Source organism: Tachysurus fulvidraco, chromosome 3 (assembly GCF_022655615.1).
Source record: "Tachysurus fulvidraco isolate hzauxx_2018 chromosome 3, HZAU_PFXX_2.0, whole genome shotgun sequence".
Taxonomy (NCBI): Eukaryota; Metazoa; Chordata; class Actinopteri; order Siluriformes; family Bagridae; genus Tachysurus; species Tachysurus fulvidraco.
In genome coordinates this window covers 20,055,510-20,079,412 of record NC_062520.1, presented here as the reverse complement: position 1 = coordinate 20,079,412, position 23,903 = coordinate 20,055,510, and the positions used below count along the sequence as shown (strand labels likewise).

The 23,903-nt window shown below is 40.2% G+C and overlaps 1 protein-coding gene across 17 annotated transcripts in view; it reads left to right on the top strand.

Moving 5' to 3' along the window:
• Positions 1 to 23,903, top strand: part of ptk2ab (protein tyrosine kinase 2ab) — a 62,545-nt gene that overhangs the window by 14,189 nt on the left and 24,453 nt on the right. For 11 of the 17 annotated variants that reach the window (XM_047811839.1, XM_047811855.1, XM_047811853.1 and 8 more), the window contains 13 exons: positions 6,204 to 6,433; positions 9,059 to 9,225; positions 14,773 to 14,860; positions 15,623 to 15,702; positions 15,841 to 15,903; positions 16,558 to 16,612; positions 18,782 to 18,922; positions 19,491 to 19,568; positions 19,829 to 19,927; positions 20,305 to 20,422; positions 20,585 to 20,624; positions 21,906 to 21,964; positions 23,083 to 23,100. In XM_047811839.1, the coding sequence (XP_047667795.1) occupies positions 6,204 to 6,433; positions 9,059 to 9,225; positions 14,773 to 14,860; positions 15,623 to 15,702; positions 15,841 to 15,903; positions 16,558 to 16,612; positions 18,782 to 18,922; positions 19,491 to 19,568; positions 19,829 to 19,927; positions 20,305 to 20,422; positions 20,585 to 20,624; positions 21,906 to 21,964; positions 23,083 to 23,100 (1,236 nt within the window). Of the gene's footprint in view, positions 1 to 3,962; positions 4,206 to 6,203; positions 6,434 to 9,058; positions 9,226 to 14,772; positions 14,861 to 15,622; positions 15,703 to 15,840; positions 15,904 to 16,557; positions 16,613 to 18,781; positions 18,923 to 19,490; positions 19,569 to 19,828; positions 19,928 to 20,304; positions 20,423 to 20,584; positions 20,625 to 21,905; positions 21,965 to 23,082; positions 23,101 to 23,903 lie in introns of those variants that run through there. The other 6 variants (XM_047811845.1, XM_047811848.1, XM_047811841.1 and 3 more) reach the window with 2 other exon arrangements.

Genomic DNA, 23,903 nt, shown 5'->3' with positions numbered 1-23,903 from the left:
AGACAACGTAGGTGTCTTACATAGTGTTTGCTTGACCTCATTAAACAGGGTGTAATGAGCAGAGAGAGGCTGCGATCATCTCTGAGATTTATCAGTAACCTTTCACAGAACTGCTTCATTACCTCGGTAGTGAAATGTGTGAGAGATAAATGTAGGTTAATAGCTCACCGATGAATATTTGATGGTTTGCAGATATGAAGTCCCAGCAACACTCATCCACTCATACTTTTTGTCTCATCGGTAAAGCTATAGTCCGGCTGGAGGGAATTATTTATTCTCAGTTTTAATGATTTATTCAGTTGCTTGTTTCTTATGAGTTTACCCCACAGATGTGTGGCAGTTTGAGAAGGACTGCAGCCATGTCACATCCATTACTCTGCCAAGTCCTAATTAAAACGTATGCTGAGACTCAGTATGCATATCAAGAAGGTCATAGCATATGTGACAAAGTAACTGTGATGTATTATTTTGTTTAACTGCCATCATTTCTCTTGTAGCATCTGAGCTAGTTCTACTTTAGGTCTAGTAGTTGTATTGGAGAACAAGTACAGAAGGTGCACAGTAATGGAGAAGCATGCAGAGTTTAGAACACAGTAATACCCTCAAATTAATACCCAGTCTAGGCTAAAATGTCAGGATAGGGGCAGGTTACTTGACTTGCCAGTAGGCCAATGTCTATCACTTAGTGGGCCAGTTTTTGTTTAGTCAGTGGACTTCCATGTGTCCTTTTTTTATCTTGGCAGGAGAATAATGTTCTCATGATAGAAATTCTGCCATCTGGTCCAGTGCTGTAGGGCATGTGGGACACAACAAGGAATGCTTAGGAGGTTCCCCCTCATGGAACATGGCAAGGTCAATCATTTGGTTAACCAAAGTAGGCGAAAGTCTGGATTGAGCCACAACGCCACGTGCAAGCGAAGTTTAACCCCAAGACATGCAGTTCTTTGCTGAAGTGAGTGCTAGCAAGCTAAAGTTCAGAGAAATTCATTTCAATTAGGTTGTTGGAGAAGCATGCACTGCAAAAACTGGTATCTTGCCAAGTGAAAAAAAACATGAATATACTTACATTTATCGTGTATTTCCTATTCTAAGTCTATAACAAACCAAATAAGACTATTAAAGGCATGTTGAGTGCTATTTTTACTGGCAAATGCTTCTTTCTTCTTTCTAGAAAAAAATGCCGACAGTCAGCAAAATGATCTGCCAGTAGAACAAGAAATAGGTGTAATAATTTTATAGTGAACGGGGAATAATAATTCAGTTCTGGTGTCTAGCAGAAATTTAGTACTCTAGCTTGGTCTGTATGAACTGAACCATACAGAACAGATTCCACAAGGTCTTTGTGTTTGGCTGCATTTCCTGGATTACTGAGCAGCAGTCCTCCATCTGCACGTCAGTCAGTGACCAAACCCACAGGAGCAGGTAACCTGTCCGAGAGCGCTGCTCTAAACGCCACCGAAAACCCGAGGCTTAGCTGCACAGGACGGCTTACAAGACTGGAACTAAAGTTGATTTTTACAAACAATTTTATTTTATTTTTTAATTCTTGATCTCACAACTCCATAATACCTACATGTCAGAAGTGTCTTATTTCCTGGATGTTTGTTTGTGTTGTTTATAAGCTCACGTGACCATATATGCAAACTGTCTCACTAAAGCTTGTGTCAACAATGAAAAGTCACAGGCATTTCAAAAGCCTTCTCCGTATTGCCGGACTGGGCCATTCACAGCATTTCCAACCTTTTCAGTTACGTATTTAGATCATTTGTGTGCGTATAAACTGAACTATATCCCTCCTACAGTCTCGAACAGTGTTTTGAACACATACATAAGACTGTTAGAGACGTTGGGAGCGATTGGGTTTGTGTTGTTCTGGGAAGAGTGATCATTCGCTGTGTGAAGTTCCTGGAAGACCTTTCTTTCAGAGAATACCCATGTACACACAGATGACTCCAGAGCTGTCTGCTCGTGTGCTGTTTGATAACACCTGGGGTTCTGTTGTTGTAACACGGTAATGAGTGAAAAAGTGGGGAAACAAAATGACAAAATTTAAAGCTCTGGTTGTTTGTGTATAGGGGGAAAATAAGCTATAATATGTTTGGGGCACTGCGTAATGCGGAAACCTGAGATTATGCAAGTTTCTGTCGAGAGGGAGAGGGGATGGATCCCTGGCCGATTCACACAGACAGATAGACAGGCAGACTGACTGTCCCACACATTGCTTAGTAGCGTTCTGTTGTTACCTTGTGAAAGAAGCAGGTCTCTGAGTTAACTGAGTCTCTGCTGACTGGTAGCTTTTAGAGGTTGTTCAGCAGGAAATATGCGGTTCTTGGCGTAAAAACAACCAACCAAACAAAACGGAATCTGTGTTGTCCAAATGTTTCATTATACAAGAACAGGAACATAAATTTCTTTGTATGAATTCAGAGGCAAGTTTTTTTTTAGAACATGCTTGTTCATTCGTCTACTAGCTGTCGGGGGTTTGTTAGCCTGGAGCTATCTTGGTTTCAAGTTGAGTTCAATTTCCCCACAGGATGAGGGATCCTTCACTTATCAAATGAAATTGAAGTGGGTTTATAATGTCTGTCAGTCATTCTTTTTTTAAGTCATAACGCTTCTAATGTAATAATAACATCAGTAATATTAATTCTTTACATTCCAAGCGAATAGACATAGGGAAGAACAGTAATAAACAACAATAAATGTGCCAAACAGAAACAAAACTAAACAGATAGAAGCTTGTGTATGAAGAAGGGAACTTGAGGCAGGTAAACTGGAGTAACAAATACTGTGTGTACATTTGGAGGAAGGACACCAGAGGTCAGAAATGAATCAGCTAGTGAACCGTTCTCAGCATAGCAGGGACACTGATGCGTGAAGAGACACCTACTTGTACAGTTCAGTGAATTACAATGGATAATCATAATTCTAATCAACCAGTTTAGCAGTTTCTATGAGGAGCACAGAGGTCAACCTAAATTCAGCAGTGTGTGAAATCTCGGGTTATGAATATTCGCAAATTCTCCGTCTTGTCCCTTGGGTTACTCTCGTGAGGTTTTTCCACCTCAGCTAATTATAATTCTCACAAGTGCTAACGTATGGGATTTAAAGCCTCTTTCATTAATTTGAAATGGTGTTTAAATGTTGAGTCATGGCTAATCCTTGAAGCTGTTCCACACCTCAAAGAACAGGGGGTCTTAGGAGAGCTTAAAGGGACTTAACGAGCAGGAGTTTATTTCCACCGAGTATTTGAGAGAACTTTGAAGACAGGGAAGGCGAGAAAGATCTACAGTACGTTGGCATCATGACTCAGGCATATTGACAGCGGCTGTTAGAGCACTTAGCAGAGAGCTGGCTTCTGTCAATAATCTCTAAAGCAGGGTCTGAAAGCCTAGAGACATGGATAACATGAAGAGTAACACCATAATCACTGCATTGTTAGTATACTGCTTAAAGTGGGGGACAAGATCAGAGATTGATATTTCAGTTATAATATTTCTGGAAATACAGACTCATCATGGTGCAAGCTGCTTCATCAAGCTCTTGTAGTGGTGAGTAATACGTGAGACCCTGTCCAACAAATTAAGGATTTAAAAGACTTGTGACAAAAAATGTGGTTGTTGTTTGCATTCAAGCTGGAAATTGTAGACTGAATAATCCTGGTGTGCTAGAATCTAAACGTCTGTCCTGAGGTGCTCGTTGCTCAGGAAAGAATGCCGGTCAATGATGTTGAGCCCTAAACAGGTATTGACACAGAGAGCACTTTGCTGCATGTTCAGCCACTTCAGGCTCAGGAAGGGGAGTGTGTGCTCTCTGTGTCTGTGGGGATGTACAGACAGGAACTGGATATCCATAGTGACTCGCTGGAGCTTCACTCTGCCAAAGTGCATTGTGATAAGCAGGATGTGACGTCACAGTAAAGGAAATACGGAAATGTTTGCCTTGTGTTTTTCAAAAAGCGTGGGACTACGTGTGTGTGTGTGTGTGTATGTGTGTATGTGTGTATGTGTTTCAGAGGCTAAGGAATAGTTTAGGAGAGACTAGTACAAAATTAACTCGTGCTCGTTGTGATTGTGTGCACAGTGAGGTAGATGTGTACTCTGAGATTTAGGAGTTTGCCTGAGTGTTCACGTGTTCATATTGCTGTTGTCCTGCACTGGTCAACGCAGCTCTGGCGTGTACGTGCTGGCCTTTCGGCAGAAAAGGTAAGCAAAGGACTGCAAGCTAAAAGACAGACAGAATCTTCTCACATCTCTTGATTTTTCTGCTGGCTTTAATCTGTACTCATATTTCTCGACATATTTCACTTTCCGGGTCGTGAGGTAACTCGTAGGCTGTTTGATATTCGTTCGGGGCGATTTTTTTCATCTGTGGTGTAAGCATTACAAACAGTACATTTTATGTCAATTTGTCATTTTATAAATATGATTAAAAAAATTATAGCATATTGTAGAAATTGTGTGACATTGTTAGATTCCACAGCAGCATGATTTATATTCTTAGGTAATTACTAATCCAGCATTACTCCCCTTCTGTTTTTTTTTTTCTTTTTAAATTCCCAGTTTGATCACTTGCTAATTCCCACCCACCAGCCAGCTCTCTTCTATTGTATGACAGCTATAGACCAGGGAGGAAGGAAGGTGAAGGCTTCCTCTGAGACATCCAAACTCATTTTTTGAGCTGCATATTCTGCATCACAGGGCAGCGTAACGCTCGTAATTAGGTGCTTTCTGCTGTCGTCCACATACAAGAGCTCAATAGGTGCATGTAATTTGCAAATGTCGCTCTGATTACATTCACGTTTTCTGCATTTGGCAGACACCCTTATCCAGAGTGACATACAGAAGCGATCTGAAGTCTTTATCAATGAATACATCAATACTTGTTCACAAGGTCACACACTAAGGACACCACGGGTCTAAAACCCTGGAACACAGAAACATTATTTTAAATAAACAAACAGAAAAGTGCTAGTTTAATTATTTCAGGATCAACTATCGTTTGAAGCCAGGGAGTGACTCCCCTGTTGGGAAATCTAGAGGAAGTTCATTCCACCATCTAGGTACCAGACTAGAGAAGACAGAGAGGAGAGTAATGACAGGGACTGACAGGGAATAAAGGAGTGCCTCCCTTCCACACAGAGGCTGTCACCATTTCTGCTGTGTCATCTGTCCATAGAGTCTCATGATGTCTGGACTATAAAGCGAACACTTTTCTGTTGTGACACTCGAGAGCTTTCAATTTGAATTAAAAATGGAAAAAAAAATGAAGACTGAAATAAATAAACATGTAATTATTACAGTCTCCATATAAATATCGCTGTTCAGCTGAGCAACTCTAAATACAGCCCTGTAGCTTTAAATGTCAAGGCACATTTCAGGTCACTCGTAATTGTCATTGAAATAATAAAATAATTATGACACACTGGCACAACAGGAAGCTGCACAACTCCAGGGTACCTGGTTCGATCCTGCTCATTATTTAAATGTGCACTATAATATTTTGGCTATTTAATTGTCATAGAGCTCTTTATTCCACTGATATACCACGTTAGGTCCAATTTGACATTATTTGACCTTTTTAACTCCTTCATTTTGAGATATGATAATGATGTTCTAACAGAAATCCTTCAAGCATTTTATACAGTGATCGTGGCTCGAGTTTTAATGGAGTCTAACAGCACTGGCACTACAGCCATGTCTCAAGGCCACACAGCTGTCCTGTCAGCGGAGGCTGGCGTTCTGATGGAGTGCTGCTGTCTTGGCATGTTTCCTCGCTTCCTCTTCGAAACTCTGAGCTCTATTCATCCAGCTCTGATGTGACTTTCCCTCTTCTAATTCAGTGCTGATTGCAATCCGTAAAGGGTATAAGGTCAGCCGCGTGTGGTATAGGATCAAATGTAACTTCTACACAGCTCCAGATCACACACTTGTTATTCCACACTGCAGAAACATTGACAGCTTGTGGCTGTGTATGATGTTGACCGACACTTTTGATTCTCGTCTTTAGAGAAAAGTAATGAAGGGTAACGTGGGTGTTCTCATGGAAACCCGATTAGACTGCTTTTGAGAAAAAGTATGGCAGCATTGTTGTGGTATCCATCTTTAATCATCTGTACCTTATTGAAAAGGAAAATCATTGTGTATAAAATGATTGCATCATCAGTCTGAATTTTAAGCTTGCTATTTCTATCTTCCCTGCAGAATATGACAGACACCTAGCATCTCCCAACGGCATGGCAACAGGATATCCGGACCCTAATATAAATAACCATGGCCTGAGTCAGGGGGTTAAACCGCGCTTCAGTGGAGGGATGGAGCGGCCGCCCGGGACAATGGAACGTGTGCTCAAAGTCTTCCACTATTTTGAAAACAGCAGCGAACCCTCCACATGGGCCAGCAACATCAGACACGGAGATTCCACTGATATCAAGGTGTGTGAATTAGTGGACCTGGTGAAAAATATTTATCCTTAATAAAAATGTAATAACACTACAAGGGTTTTGGCAGAAAATTGTTCATTTTATACCTTAAGCGTTAACAGAGACTTCACTGACAAATCCATGATTTACCGTCCTGTTTGTGAGCACTTTATTAGGAACACTTGAAGACCTACACATTTGCGTATCAGCAGTGAAGTGCATACAATCATGGAGATCCCAGAACCAGGGGGAAAAATATCTCAGGGATTTTGACCGTGTCATGATTGTTGGTGCTAGACAGACTGGTTTGAGTATTTGTCTCTAGAGTTTACTCAGAATGATGCAATAAAGAACCAAACATCCAGTAAACAACAGTCACCTGCAAAAAATGAAGCCCCTTGGACCTTAATTACTTCTCTTCTTATTTCTTGCTTGGAACCAACAACCACGTTCTGATCCTGATGGAAGGTGTCTGCTTCAGTAGTATACAGTATAAACAAATGTGTTTTATGAACAGTTTTCTGATTCAGACAGAAGAGCACAGCATGAGATTCTGGTGTCTGTTCTAATTATAAAGGCGTAATAATTGCTCTGAGCATGTGTACTGTCTTTTACATCTTCGTCTGAAGATTTTTTACGCAGAAAATTCTCTTCCTCTCTGCCGTGTAGTGCTGATTCTCTGCTGCCGTAAATTATTCACCAAACAATTCACATGAGTAAATTGTGCCATGTTGTGTTGAGCTTGTAACTCGTCATCGCAGGAGTGCTTCTGAGGGTGACCTGCATGCCCACCGATAAAGTACATTTATTGGATGCTAACTTAAATCTGTGTAGATTATATACTCCTGCTCAGAGTAGCAGAGGGAGAAGCAAACATCTATTTGAAACCCTGACAGTTGTTAACCTGCTGATTCTATAGATAACAAAACTGTAAAACCCTTTCAACGCTTCTTAAATTATTCTTTTTTATTTCTCAAAAGCAAGTGCATATTTTTTTTAATGGGAAGCAGACGCAAGGTGGCCACTGCTGTCTGACGGATCTTTCGTTCTCAATATTTTCTACATTGGTCCTATTGTAACTGCGGATACACTGTCAGACAGGAGCCTGTATAGTGTTTGAGTTATACTGGGGCACAGGAATAAATCATGTCCCTTTAATCTAAATTCTGCACATTAATCTACGTTCTGCAGATCATTTTATTTGTTCAATTCTACATTTCAGTTTACTATAAATGACTTTGCTATAATTTCCTACACATGTTTTAGGTTGCGGAGCTGGTTACTGTTTGGTTCCTGACAATAACAAACTCCATAGTGTTATAGCTTGGAACTCGATTAGTAACAACTTTATCAGTGCAGGTATACATTTCATTTGATATTCCTGAAATGAACATCACATTGCAATACGTCTGACTCTAAAACCATCCCCAAAATGAGCAAATCACTTCAAAAAGTTTTCACTAGTGTTGACTAGATCCCATCCTTTGCCCAGTGGTATAAAAAAGAGATAAAAAGGTAAGTTGTCGTGGATGAGGACGTCTGCTAAATGCTGTACATGTAACAAATTTGAAGATCTAACAAGTGTACTTTTAGTTAAAAATCGAACATTATCGATCGAATCTGTACCATGATCGAATCTGTACCATGTAAATTAGTTTTCTGGAACAGGTTCACATACTGCTCATTAACACAGTCATGAGTGTTAGTCTGGTTGTTCCCTCACCTCGGTCCTCTGCGACAACGTAGCATTATGAATTAACATGTGACTGAAAGTCGAGGTTTCCTCAGGGAAGAGTGAAGGGAAGAGGAGCACCGTGAGGGAGCGAGGCGTGTGATTGGAGAGGATGTACAGGATATTTTCACTTCGGCTTCTGTCACAATCAGCCGTCATGTTTTAATTGATTCACATGATGTAAGTGATAGAGTTCAGCGAATGGGAAAGCCCATTTTCCAAGATGTTTCTCCTGTAAATCTACCTTATGAGACAATTCTTTATCAGGAAAAGGTTCCAAAAATGTCTGCACATAAGCAGCAACACTTCTCTCCCTTTTTCCATCTCCAAAGCTACAGTAAAGACAAACAATATTCTCATTGTCATAATCAAATCAGTGTGTATTTGGTCTTCATTACTGACTATAATCCATCTGGATAACTAGCTAAGCAGGTTAGTTCATACTTCACATTGCTTTCTTTTCCCGGTCACAATAAAGGTACACAGGCAAGCTCTCTCTCTCTCTCTCTCTCTCTCTCTCTCACACACACACACACACACACACACACACACACACACACACACACACACACACACACACACACACACACACATCATGCACCGTAAAAAGATGATTAGTCACCAGCTCACCTTCTCTCTCTCTCTCTCTCTCTCTCTCTCTCTCTCTCTCTCTCTCTCTCTCTCTCTCTCTCTCTCTCTCTCTCTCTCTCTCTCTTTCTCTCTCTCTTTCTCTCTCTCCCCCTCTCTCTTTCTCTCTGTCACACATCTCTCTCTCATACTCTGTGACACTTGTCTTGCTCACACGCTCTCAAATGTTAATCAGTATGATGCGGATTACTATTTTCGCCCGTCTCCGCTTTCACTGAATATTTATTAAAATACATATTTTAACCCTTTTATTTTAGGGGATCATCCAAAAGATTGTGGACATCCACAAGGTGAGGTGTGTTGCATGTTTTGGCTTGCGGCTCAGCCATCTGAAAACAGGCGAGATTCACTGGCTCCACCCGGACATGGGCGTCTCGCACGTGAGGGAGCGATATGAGCGCCGCCACCCACAGGACGAGTGGAGGTGAGTCAGCACTTCACAGCTGCTGCCTCGATGCATTTTACATGCGGACGATTTGTGTGGTGTGTGTGTGTGTGTGTGTGTGTGTGTGTGTGCTTCGCTTAAGCAAGTTTCATTAGTGTCATGACCAGTAATACTCAGTCTAAAATACCAATGACTTTGAGCAGCTCTAATGCCATGTATGAATCGACATCTGTTGGAGATTTTCTCAGTGCCTGGTGAAAATTAACTAGCTTTTCACTGCAATTCAGATGATGTGTCGATCAAAACAAATCCTCGCAGAGCTGAATAGACTTCAGAAACCTTGACAAAAAAAAAGCATGGAAACAAATTCTTATTCGAGTTCTTATTCAGCAGCCGAGGTTGCCCTTGTCTGTCCGTTAAAAGTATTAATCCCTTTCGGCTCTTAGGAGCTTTCATGTGTAATCTGTATGAAGTCCATTTCTGCATGAGGCTTTTTAAAACAGGGGATCAAAAGGTTTTTTCCCCAAAATCATGATTTTATATATATCATGTTTTATAAAGCGGTAGAAAATGAATGAATGATACATTATAAGTGAATGATACATTATAATGTAACAAGCAGCTAAGCTTATAGCTAGCTATAAAAAGGATATTGAGTTCATATTCTTACACTAAACACACCCCTCCAAAAGTATTGGCACACCATGGTCATTTTGCATTTGCATTTTGCATTTACGGCATTTAGCAGACACCCTTATCCAGAGTGACTTACAACTGAGCAACTGAGGGTTAAGGGCCTTGCTCAGGGGCCCAGCAGTGGCAGCTTGGTGGACCTGGGTTCGAACCCATGACCTTCCTATCAGTAGCCCAACACCTTAACCACTGAGCTATCACATCCCAGTATGCCATGCCTGAACACCAGGGGGACTTTCTGGCATGCTTTGTTAGTCTTGTGCTATGTGTCTTTGTATTTGTTTTGTTGTCACATGTGTTTGCCCCCCTATACTTTACCTGTTCCCACATCTGGACACCTGTTCATCATGTCTTTCCGATTAACTTCCCTATTTATTCCTGTGGTCCTGCGTCTTATCTATCTATCTATCTATCTATCTATCTATCTATCTATCTATCTGTCTGTCTGTCTGTCTGTCTGTCTGTCTGTCTGTCTGTCTGTCTGTCTGTCTGTCTGTCTGTCTATCTATCTATCTATCTATCTATCTATCTATCTATCTATCTATCTAATAAATAAATCTCTATCTCAATAAATAGCACAATATTTAGTTGCATATCCCTTGCTTGCAGTAACCGCATCAAACTGGTGACTCACTGACATCACCAGACTTTTGCCTTCTTTTATCATGCTTCTCTTGGCTTTTACCACAGCTTGTTTCAGTTGTGCATTGCTCCCTTAAGTCTCCTCTTCAGGAGGTGAAATACAGCTCAGTAGCGTGAAGGTCTGGTGATTGACATGGCTACTCTCAAACATTCAGCTTTTTGGCCAAGATGAAATCCTTTGTTGTGTTGGCAATTTGTTTTGTCTTATTCTCTTGCCATATGAAGTTAGATTAGATGTATTAGATTGAATGTATTTGTCTGTAAATTGACAGACAGAATGTAGTCTTCTGAATTTATTCTGCTGCTTCCATCATGAGTTCAGTCAGGACCACCTGAGTCAAAATAAAGACAATTCTTTGAAATATTTACATTTTTTATCTGCAAGCTTATGAAATTTACATTTGGCGGTATGGACAATCTCCCATTAACTGGGAAAGCAGCCAGACAAAATCCCCCCCATTTAGAACAGAGCCTGCATCAGTGACAACAGAATGACACTGATTAAGTTAAACACACAGTTCCAAGGAGGAGCTAGGGGAGGAGGTGGATTGCAGCAATGCAGAGGAAACAGCCAAGCAGACAGACTGAAAAAAACATTTAAATATGGCGCCCTGTTTGAAAGGGACCAATAGCACGCTTAGGAATCAGATCAGCTGATGGGCGGGGTTAGAAAATTGACATCAGCTGATAGCTGAGCTTGACTATGTGGCCTGCCTGAACTGACGCTGAACACTATATTTACATCATCGATAAAGAAGCAGCCATGCAAGCCCAAGCCATCACATCCACTGTGCTTCAGCAGTGGGCTCTTGTTTCTGGTTTATTGTTATTTAACACCTCTAGATGTAAATGTAAGCTGAAAATCTGATCTGTAGTCTCATTTTAGTTAGTGTCAGCATTTCTATTCAAATACTTTAGTAAGGGAAAGCACATCCCAAATGAAAACCTCTGTTTTGCAACTGTCTGGTTGTTAAAACTGTTTGCAGCTACGCATGAAAAAATGAATAGCTCCAACAAAAAATCAGCTCGTCCCAAACTCCCAGGCTAGAGACTTGTCCACTTGTCTACCTAACGTGGCATCCTACTAGAGCTCAGTATCTTCTCTATGGAAAACCTTCGCTGTTTTGATTGAACTTTTTCATTTTCTGTCCAATCTTCTGCAAATACAATGCAGAAGAGCACAGAGTCTAATCTTTAGTCGTACACCATGCAGGATTACCTGCTGGTATAAAGAGACATTGTTCAACATTGTGTTCTGTGAAGGTTAAATGGAGAGAAATTAAATGGTCCACACCAAGTGAAGTATTGTTTTTGCTCCATTCATGATGCTTAGAAAATCCTTCCTCGATGTGTGATTTGTTTAGCCATTTTTACTGAATGGACAGTTTAGTCATTCATGCCAAAGAGTTTAGTGTGAGCTAGCTTCTGATTTGTTGCCAGCACTTTACAGCTTTCAGTCTGTCTTGCTCCAAATGCAGTCTTGGGCAGTGTTGTGACACAGCAGGTAGCATTTCTGCCTCACAGTTCCCCAGGTACTGTCCTTAGCTCAGGATAATCTATGTGTGTAGTTTCACATGTTCTCTCCTCAAGGTTTTCCCGTTTCCTCCCACGTACTGAAAACTTAACATAGTCAAAAGCTCATTACTTAATTTATTTTCAGTAGTTGCTTTAATTTTTCTGCACTTCAGCATGCTCTCAATACTATTGTTTTACTTGTTCGTTTGATTTTATAGTCACATTATCTGGTGTCACCCACATGATGGATGGCTTCTCCTTTAGTCAGTTCCTCTCAAAACTTTCTTTCAAATATCATCTCAGGGAGATTTTTTTTGACACAGTCACCTCTGGCTTGCTAATAAGTCATGAATTTATTAGTTAATTATTATTTTTTATATAATAGATATATTGTTATATTTAGATTCATTATACATATACACGGTATTACTGTTTGCTGTCTTCTGCCTAAACACACACAAGCGTTTGATGAAATTGTGTGATAACTCAAACAGGCCTCACTTCATCGCTTCTGTCTGTCATTGCTCATCTCGCGTGTCAACGCTACTCAGGTGTTACCGCAGTCTGGCTCGGGATCGGATTGTCTGAATAATTGTTGGAAATGGAGAGCAAACAAAAAGGCAGCTGTGACAGAATGGAGAATAATTTTAGCTCGCAGGCAGAAGGCTGCTCGGTGCAGGCACTGGTGCAGTTGTAATCTGGCAGCTTGCCTCGCTAGAATCTCTAATCACTTCCATTTGACAGCGAACATTAGCAGAACTTAGCTCTGAGCAGATTGCTACACATATTAAACCCTCATTCACACATTCCTCTTCTATTTTTTTCAGCTCAGATTGTGTTTTCCAGTCAGGTTGTGCATGTGTGTCTCACAAGCTTCAGGGGTGACGTCACACATCTGTACAGCTGCTGGACTGAACAGTCAGGATAAAACTCTTAGTGAAACTGGGTGAGGATGTGAATGATCCCTCTCTCTTTATATATTAGAAATATAGACACTGAATGTAACTGCATGAGAGAGAAGAAACATTTTTCCCACAAAAGTTCCAACTTCCACCGAGTTTGTGAGAAGGGCTGTGATAACAAAAATGGCTAAAAGCTTGAACTAATAGCAGCACTCGTTTTACATTACTCACAACTCACCCCAGAGCAAACTCTATCACAAAGTGGACTTGTTGGTGTGTGGGAGGTGTTAAGGAAAACTGTCTCTAAAAAGGCCCATCTGATTAGAAAGCATAATGTTCTGGGCTAAACACACAGCTTGTGACTAGAGACAACCAACGATAGCTGATTAAAGTTGACTAAAATCTTTGTGGGTGACTGTGACCCTCGTATAAAAGCCACCAAGAGCAGGATGGCATAGGAATCTAGTGACGATGGCAGAATGTTAAGCTTCATCACTCAATCACTTTATTCAATTGTGCTGACTGATAAATGGATGATATAAATAAATTATATTTGTAAGTGTAAGTCTCTTTTCCCCAAAGTATGCTCATACAGGGAAATGTGTAAAGATTATGAAATATTTCTTTTCAGATTTGTCAGTACACCCAGTGCAGTTTTCTTATGTGTGGACAAGGAAGTCTCAAATTGTGTCCTACAGTATAGTGCAGTACATCATTTATCACCTCTTACAATTTCATTGTAATGCTGCGTTCACACATACACTGACTCACAGCAACAGAGTGACTGGAGATCATTCATTCAAGCAGAGCAGCGATTTGTGTTGCAATGAGCGACACCAACCCTTGGTGACTAGTTGCGAGCGTGTCCAGCATGTGAGAAAGTTGAGAAAAATGTTACTTTATTCAAACATAGAGTGAAGACATGGCAGAGAGTGCATCATCTCAGATGATGTCTGTACATAGCCGAAATTTATATACAAACGCCAAATCTCCCTCAAGAATCTTTCATTTTAACAGCAAGAAAACTGATTTGGAAATCTTGTTATGCCTCCCCATCGATACATGTTATTACCATGGTAACCAGTAGTAAGAACATCTACTGATGACTTCATAGTACAACAACTGGAGACTCGTGTGAAAGTCGATTAACGTACAGTGAGAACAAGCAGGATGTAAGTGTGTAAACTCAGCATACATTTTATTAAGAGTGATCTAATAATTGTCACCACAGCACAGCTAGGTTCAGAGAGCACAAACCGAGGATAAACCGAATTAAAGACAGGAAACACAAGCACTGAGCGATACTAGGAATCATGGAACATGAAAACTAGGAAAGAAAGGTTTGGACTTAATGGTTAAAATGCATGAGTATTCTTACTGAATCATTGAGGCATCAACAATGTACAGGTGAGAACAATCATGACACAATAGGAAGCAATGACCAGACAGACGGTGAGACAAGCTATGAAGCAAAACACATTGCTTTATAAACAAATCGTAAATTATGGAAGCAGACTTTGCTTGTGCTGGAAGCCACAACACCTGCTGAGAGGTGGAGTTCGTGACCGTCACTGTAATATCCAACTGTATCGTAGAGCTTACTTCACATGATGCTGCCTCAATTTATATAATGATTTTTTTTCAATTTATGCTCATTTCCATGCAGTAAAGTGATACCCAAAATAGGAGTAATGTATGATATCTTTTGCTCCTATCACTAACCCTAAACCTGAGTTACTGTTTTTCTCTAATTAATATAAATAAGGTTGTCACCCTATGTTTGTAGACTATACCACATTATTGAGATTCAGAAAACATGGTGTTTTTCTCTCAGGTACGAGTTGCGGATACGCTACCTGCCAAAATCCTTCCTAAAGCAGTTTACAGAAGACCCACCAGCACTAAACTACTTTTACCATCAGGTAAGCACATGTATGCTCCAGCACAGGACAGCACTTACAGCCTGATCTCCCTGCCTACACAGTGTCAGTACGTGGGATACTATTAAAGCTATGACTAGTTTGAACAGTACTTTCAATCATGGGATATTTTCAGTACATAATGTATTTGTCTGCAGGATGTTTTGAAGCTGAATTGAATATGAAAACAAATGGCCATGAATGAGCACAAACCAGACAGGTGCCTCTGTGCTCTCTCGCTTTCTCTCTCTCTCTCTCTCTCTCTCTCTCTCTGATGTGGAGTCACAAGTTGCTCTTAAGAGGAAGTTTAATTTTTATTGCTGTGCCTTTTTGAAATGCAGTAGTAAAAACCTCCACATTGGAAATGAATGAATTGCGAGCAGTCTGTTCTGTTCTCACTACCAAACTGACTCATGTTTACTTCAATGGCCTCACATGCTTCTGTTCTCTCATTATATTCTCTATCCTCTATGTTCAAATGCACAGCGTCGGTCAAATAACGTTTCTTTCCCAGACAATTTAGGAAACTAGACAGAACAAGCTGTAAATAAAAGCTGGTATTAATAGTGTTTTTGCAAAACCAGCTTTTAGAGCTCTTACAGCATCATTGCTAGAAATTTGTAATTGGCAGTGTAGCAAAATATTGTTTATATGTTTAAGTCTAATCTTATTTAAGTTTGTATATTTGAAATTCATTCAACCTGGTATGCTGCCGTGCTGTCGGAGTTCTCTTTCCAACCACTGCGATGTCTCTGTAATTACCAGGTGAGAAGCGATTATATGATGGAAGCAGCTGATCAAGTCGATCAGGACGTTGCACTTAAACTGGGCTGCCTTGAAATCAGGTAAGCATCCTGAGTGGATTCCTACTAGAAGGGATTACACAACACACAGCATGACTTCATCTACGAATATGTGTGTTGGAAAAATACATCTATAAAAACTGTCCATCATTCTGCTCTTTTCCTTCATTTCATTAACAGGAGGTTTTTCAGAGAGATGCCAGGAAATGCCCTTGATAAAAAATCCAACTATGAATTACTAGAGTAAGTGAAGCTTGTGTTGATATTCATTTAACAATTTGGTTGCTAGGCTTGCATCAAGAGTGTAATGTGAAAGATGAAAGATATTTTCTCTTTCCTCCATGCAGTATGTGGGTCAGGATAAAATGTGCTCTGGAAACCCTGTTTGCCCTATTTATAGTGGGGATTAATTGATCCCTACACATCTCCTGCCGTGACGTAAGGTGCACCCTAGAGCAGTGTTTCTGCTGCCTGAAAGCTCAGTCATAAATAACAGAGTTTACTAATCCAGCTAAAGGCTTTCCAACAGTAATGTAACTTCAACACCATACAATTTTGTACCATTACAGAGCGTTCTGTTCTCAGTACACATTGTGCTCATTTCATTCTAGAGTGATAAGACTCAAGACTTTATGCTTATGGCCTTAACATCAGCAGAATTGTAGCCGAGGATCCTGTTGTGAATTTTGGATGCTTATGTTTGCCAAAAAATAATGCATGGGGTAACATATGTAATTATTTTGGCAGAGTGTTAGAGAAATGATTGTTGTTCAGTGTGTAAAAGAGACAGGTATCAAAGCTGGACTGGTAATTTATAGTTCAGTTTAAGGTCTCCTTGTAACCCAACTGTCCAGTTTTCTGATTCTTCTTGTTCCTCATATCTCTTATTCTTTGCAGAAAAGATGTTGGTCTAAGAAGATTTTTTCCCAAAAGCTTGTTGGACTCAGTCAAGGTAAGACGGACGCTCGTGACGCCAATATCAGGGTTAAGGGCAAGCTGCCGTTGTGCTTAATGTTTTGTACGTACACTCACCTGCACTCACTGACCACTTTAGTCAAGTCATTTTTATTGTCATTTCAGCCTTGTATAACTGACACACAGTGAAATGAAACGTTTCTCCAGGACCATGGTGCTACACAGAATGACATAAAGCTACATGAACCCTCATACAGCTAAAGAGAGTAACTTGTCAGAGCCACAAAAAGTGCTTCTGCGTGAGACAGTGTGAGACAAACAGACAATACAAAACAATATAGGAGCACTGAAATGTCAATTTTATTGGTGACAAACATAGTACCACATGCAGTGAAATGCTTTTTAAAGCTGTCCAGTATAGAAAAGACATAAAGCAGAATTTACTTGGATCCAAATGGAAAAAGAAAACTCCAATGCAAAAGGATATAAAAGGTTGATGGCAGAAAAATGATGGACTCTATGAGGAATAAAGTGCAGCATTGTTTGTGCAATACAGCACTATGCAACATTGGCTGAGAAGTGAAGTAGCTCACGTATATGGTATGCGGGATGTGGTAGCTCAGTGGTTAAGGTGTTGGGCTACTGATCGGAAGGTCATTGGTTCGAACCCCAGGTCCACCAAGCTGCCACTGCTGGGCCCCTGAGCAAGGCCCTTAACCCTCAGTTGCTCAGTTGTAAGTCACTCTGGATAAGGGTGTCTGCTAAATGCCGTAAATGTAAAATGTAAATGTATATAATACATATTTATAAATACAGTGCAAACAAACCTAGTCCTAGGATTACAGTCCTTAATGCACTTATCAGATCAGCCAAATGTTGCAGCAGTGCAGTGTATCAAATGCAGCTCAAAAATCATCAGTTAATATTCACATCAAATATCCACCTGGTTTTTGCATCACTTTAAGCTTCAGACAGTCAGGTCGTTCTCCTCTCACCTCTCTCATTAAACAAGGCTTAGCCTCAGAACTGCTCCCTAAATCTGTTCTGCATGAAAATCCCCAGATATCACCATTTCCTACAGGTTCCCAATGAAGTGGTGTGTGAGTGTATAGTGACTTAAAGCAACCCCAGCATGTGAATCCCATCCTCAATTACCTTTGTGGACTTATTTCAGGACAGGTTCCTGTCTGCTCTGTAACTATTTACATAATTATTTACATTAATATTTGCTCTATAACTAGTGTTTCAGAAGCCCGAGGTAGTCGAGCGGAGTATAAATCCGCCTGGTGTGAGGGCGAGGATTCTGTTGTCCTTCTCGAATCATTACCCGCTCAGCTGCCTCAGCGTTTGTATGCCCTAGAGAGCGAGTGGCCCAATTCTGCCTTTCCCCTTCTTGTGCTGCTCAGGATAAGTGTAGCAGAGAGAGCTCACTGCTGCTCTCACCATCTACACTGCAGCACAGTGCTGTGAAATGACTGCTGCCCTAATTCCCCAGTCAGTAGGTGGTTCATCTGTACATTATTAGCATGTATATATATATATTTTTTTTTAGCATTTTAGCACTTTGCTAAAAAAAAAAAAAGCAGGCAAATCCTCTCTCTCTCTCTCTCTCTCTCTCTCTCTCTCTCTCTCTTTCTTTCTCTCTCTCTCTCTTTCTTTCTCTCTCTCTCTCTCTCTCTCTCTCTCTCTCTCTCTCTCTCTCTCTCTCTCTCTCTCTCTCTCTCTCTCTCTCTCACTCGCTTACACATTTTTTGATATCTATCATACTTTACTCTACCTTAGTGCTCAGCATCCCTGTCCCTGTAGACGTCCCTTCCTAGTGAAGGTAAGGGGTTATCTATGGCAGATGTGTTGGATTCAGATCAGAGCCAGGCATGAGACGATACACTAAAGCCGGGATAGCAGACATACAGGCTTCACAACACAAAAAAAACCCTGAAGAGATTTCTAGGTTGATGTTATCTTTAGTCTGTAACTTAGTGAGCCAGCGTTCATGTATTCATCGTTAGAGACTTAAAAACACTTTTGTACGTTGCTCTGGTTACGGGCGTCTGCTAAACGTCCTAAATGTAAATATTGACCTAAAACATTACATTTTGCATTTTAATGTTAATTTTTTTTCTTGATGTGCCCTGTTGAATTTTTTTTAGTGATTTAATCGAACGCAACCTATTGAAAATTTTCCAATTCTCTTTTATCTTTGCAGCCGAAATCATTACGGAAGTCGATCCAGCAGACCTTTAAGTTGTTCGCCAATCTTAACGATGAGCAGAGCATTGTCAAGTTCTTTGAAATCCTGTCACCAATTTACAGATTTGACAAAGAATGCTTTAAGTGTGCACTTGGGGTAAGTTCATGTAACATCACGTAATAACTTGAGTTTATGTCTTATAGTTTAAAGAGTTTGTACTATTTTCCTTCAAAAAAGAAAGGAAGAAAGATGAGTCGGAAAGATGAGACGGATCCTCCAGTGATTAATTGGAGGTTGGTGATGACCTCTGCTGGTTGACAAAAAGAACTTTTAAACTTATCTCCAGGTCTTTTTGAACGAATTGTATGTACAATGAATGGTCTTCCTTCGGATCGAAGAAGGCAGTCACAGTACAGCACATACAGTAGAGTTGTCACTACTTCATGTGACAGACTACTTCTCACATTGGTCACTAGTTATATGGATAATAAGCTAATTAAATTTTTAATGGGGAACAGTTTGTATATTTTGTATATCTTACAGCACACAGACACTGTGAAATCAGACTAATTTCTATTCTAGTTTTATTTTTAATATTCATTTTCTGTAACTGCTTTAAAAACCATACACAAGTCAGAACAGCTTAAGTGGTGTTTCTTTAAAAAAAAGAGAATGAAGGTTAGGCAGTGTGCCATCTCTGACTTGGTGATTGTGTGTGTTACAGTCCAGCTGGGTGATAGCAGTAGAGCTTGCCATTGGACCTGAGGAAGGAATCAGCTACCTCACTGACAAAGGCTCAGCTGTGAGGATCACGGCACACACACTCACACACACACACACACACACACACACACACACACACACACACACACACACACACACACACACACACACACACACACACACACTGCTGAGAGAATGAACACAATAACACCTGATCTCCTGAATCCTTCTGCTTGATCTTAAGTTGATGACAAATTGCTGGTTTTATTTTAGATACATTCACCATAGAATCCACCATGCTCAATTTAGTTATTTATTTATTTTTCTGTGTGTTGGTAGCCGACACATCTGGCCAACTTCACACAGGTGAAGAGTATTCAGTTTGAGGAACAGGAGAAGAAAGGCATCCTGCAGTTGGACGTAGCTGGTGCAGCAGAGGTACTGCTCCATCTCTCTCTCTCTCTCTCTCTCTCTCTCTCTCTCTCTCTCTCTCTCTCTCTCTCTCTCACACACACACACACACACACACACACACACACACACACACACACACACACACACACACATTGTTGGAATAATGTGGAAAAATGTATTGATGTTGTTATAACTATTATATTACTATATATAGTTGTTATAACTATAAATATTACAATATTTAGGTTCTGTATTTAGTTGCCATCCATATACATTTTGAAAAGCACATTTGATAACAAAAAAAAAGAATAGATGTGAACTATATTCACTTAAATGTATGTATACTTGTTTATCTCTGTGTGTGTGTGTGTGTGTGTGATGTACACTATGTGTGGGCGCAGCCTCTAAAGGTGACGACCCCGTGCGTGAGCACCGCAGAGAACATGGCCGACCTTATCGACGGTTTTTGCCGCCTCGTCAACAAAACCTCTTTATCCTTCATCGTCCGTGTGCACAAAGGTACCAACATAATCATATGATATCATTTCTCAGTTAGCTGCCAAATTCTTACATATTGCAGTAAATATGCATAAATCTGGAGTATATCTCACACCTATTAGTGCATGTTGTTTTTGTACATTTCTTGATCACAACTTGATCTTTCTGTATTGTGCTCAACAGAGGGAGAAAGAGCATTGCCTTCAATCCCAAAGGCTCCAAAGTAAGTAGTTGTTTACGTGTGTAGACTGACTGAAGTTCAGTGGGACCTCTGGTGTCTGTGAAAGTCACTCTGGCTTCTTATTTATTTATTTATTTATTTATTTATTTATTTATTTATTTATTTATTTATTTATTTATTTATTTATTTTAAAAAATCCCTCCTTTTCTTACTGTTATGTGTTTTTTGGTTGTACAGCAACATGGGGTGTGAGAAAGGCACACGATAAATTAAACATCACATTAAACATAAGGTGCCTCATTTAGTAAAGATTAGTCTCAGACTATCTCGGGAAAGCTACAGGTCTGACTCATGACACTACAAGTGACCAGACTTGCTATTTATTTTTTTGACTGTAGTCTCATCCTCAGCATAAACTTAGCTAGTTAGCTAGCCAGAAATATAAATAAATAAATATAAAAATAAATAAATTAGTAGATTTTTTTTTTTTTTACATAAAGGCCACACTTTGGTTCTGTAGGTGTTTGACTCAGACAACAACAGCCAACAAGCAACTATTGCAGTGTGATTTGAGTGTTCTGTATTTATTCCTAGTCTCCCCACAGTTAAGCGAGGTCCTTCTCAGTGACTGTGTATCTCTCTATAGTTTATGGTTCTCTCCTGAACTGCCTTGTTGCTGGTTTCCTGACATCAAGAAGCATAACATACTGAAAGCTGACGAGCAACAAAACACATGAAATACAATTTGACTGCTTCTGATAGATTCAGTGTACACTTGGGTCTTGTGTCTGTTTGATAATGTTACACTTCACGTGTGTTTTCCCGTGACGTCTACATCCTTAAATATAGATATGGCAGTAAATTGGATTTGAGTCGCCTGGATGAACATCAGCAGGTGGCTTTAGTAATGAACGTGTGTCAGTGAAGCTGTGTGACTGACTGCTTAAAAACTCTTTTGTTCTGCAGACCATGATATTTATGCTTTTTGTTTCACCAGACAAATGACCCAAACGAACACATTCTAGGCTTTGCCTTGTCATTTCAAACATACGATTTATCTTATGAGGCACTTGCCCAAGTAATGTGGAATTTCTCAGTTTGTTTCAAAAGCCATTTCACACCTCCAGCTTGACCCCCTTTTACACCAGATTGTAATCTGCATCAGTTCTGTTTTTTCCCTTTTTTGGTCAAATGGGTGGAACAGTGTGTCTCAGGGTTCGGGTTATGCTCAGGGTCACTCTGTGTACTGTGCAGTGCATTCTAGCTTTAAAAAAGTCTAGCAATGATGTACAGTAGTCACCTGCTGCAACCTTTGGTCCACAGAGCCTCGAATCATGACAAACGACTACAGAGCGTCAGGGCCAAGGCCGTCTCTGTCTCAGGTAAGGGGCGTCTGTTTACGTGTCTAAACTTCACATTGCTATGGCAGTATTACGCAGGGTAGAAGGCCTTTTGTGCCAGTATTGCTCTTGAATAATGTCAGCCTTGTATTTTGAACGAGATAAATTGAGGTTTGTGATATTTCAACCCGTTCCCATATCCATGACATAAAGCTAGTCTTTTTGTAACATTTGCGCACAAATATAAAGCATAGTCTTGCAGTTTATGTGCAGTATGTAAGCCGAGTCCACACTAACACCTACATTTGAACAGATGTTGCTTTACATTTTGGCTGCACTAAAGTTTTCAGGTCATGGACAGAAAGGTCTGGACAGATAATTACGTAGCTCTACTTTATGTTACGTTATGACTGAGAATTGCTTTGGTCATGTCAACGTACTCAAAAGCTATTTTTTTCAATCCAACACCATAACATGGACGTGACAGTTTAGTATACATAACCTCCTTAAAGAGTGGATAGATTTTACTGATTCAAAACATTCCATAGAACGGTGCTCCCAATAAGGAAAAAACACTTTTCTTCTTCTTCTTCTTCTTCTTCTTCTTCTTCTTCTTCTTCTACTTCGTCTTCGACGTCTTCATTTATCTGCATGCCAGATAACCTTTTTATTGCTTGTTGTTGAGTTTTGTACTAAGGTAATGAATTGTTGCTTATGACTCAGCTATAGTCACAGACATTCATAGTCATAGATATTCATGGGTACTCAGATATTTTTAACCTTTTAGCTTTGAGAGATACATTGCTGTGTTTGCAGGCTATTAAAGCAGAGATATGAGCATAATTAATCCTTTTCACCCACTGAAGACTCTGCAGTTCAACTTTACACATAATACATTCACTCTAAGCTCACTACTCTAAAGATGACTGCGCTTATGTTGTTTCTTCTTTACATGGTTTTTAGGAAATGAGAATAATCTCTTTCTCTCCCTCTCACTCTCTCTCTCTCTCTCTCTCTCTCTCTCTCTCTCTCTCTCTCTCTCACTCTCTCTCTCTCTCTCTCTCACTCTTTCTCTCTCTCTCTCTCTCTCTCTCTCTCTCTCTCTCACTCTCTCTCACTCTCTCTCTCTCCCTTGCATGCTGCTATGCTTGGATCTGCAGATGAGATCAGTGGAGACGGTAATGTCATACTCCATCCATGTAGCTAAATTCAGACAAGCTTCTGGCATTTGATCCACTTTTAAAATTCGTGTAAGGAAATACACTGCAAGGCAAAGGTTTTTGAACACCCAATATTTTATTCGATTCGAGCATTTTTGTCCAAATAACTTGAAATATTTCATAAATTAAAATGTGGCAAGCTGACCAAAGGTTAGTAATCAGTGACTAAATAAACGTCAATTAAAAGTCCCATCAGGATCTAAGAGCGATCACTTAATAAGTTTAAAAGAGATTTCGGATAATTTAACTGCTATTGTCTACTATTTTGCTCAGTCTGTGGCAGTAAAGGCAATGAAACTTCCAGGTGACAGAAACCTCTACCTGGCAGCACACAGTAGCTGTGAAGATGTGGAAACACACTGCAGTGCTTTAAAGTGCTCGTGTCTGCTGAACGTGGTGGTGTGTGTGTGGAAGACACGGCTGCTCTCTTTCACCCGGATTAGTTGACGATATTTATGAATGCTAGATCCTAACATGAAAAGATATTCATGGATAAAGTCTAATCAACACCATATTTCATAACGGAAAGGAAATTTCTCCCGAATGCTGCGTCGCTCTGCTTGCGAGCTTCTTCCGTGCTCTCAGCAGAAAACAGACTGCAGTGAGACAATGCATGTGAAACTAACCAAGTAACCATGACTTCATCTGCTTTTCCCAAAGACACTAAAGCTGTCATCTATTACACACACACACACACACACACACACACACACACACACACACACACACACACACACACACTCCCTCTCTCTCTCTCTCTC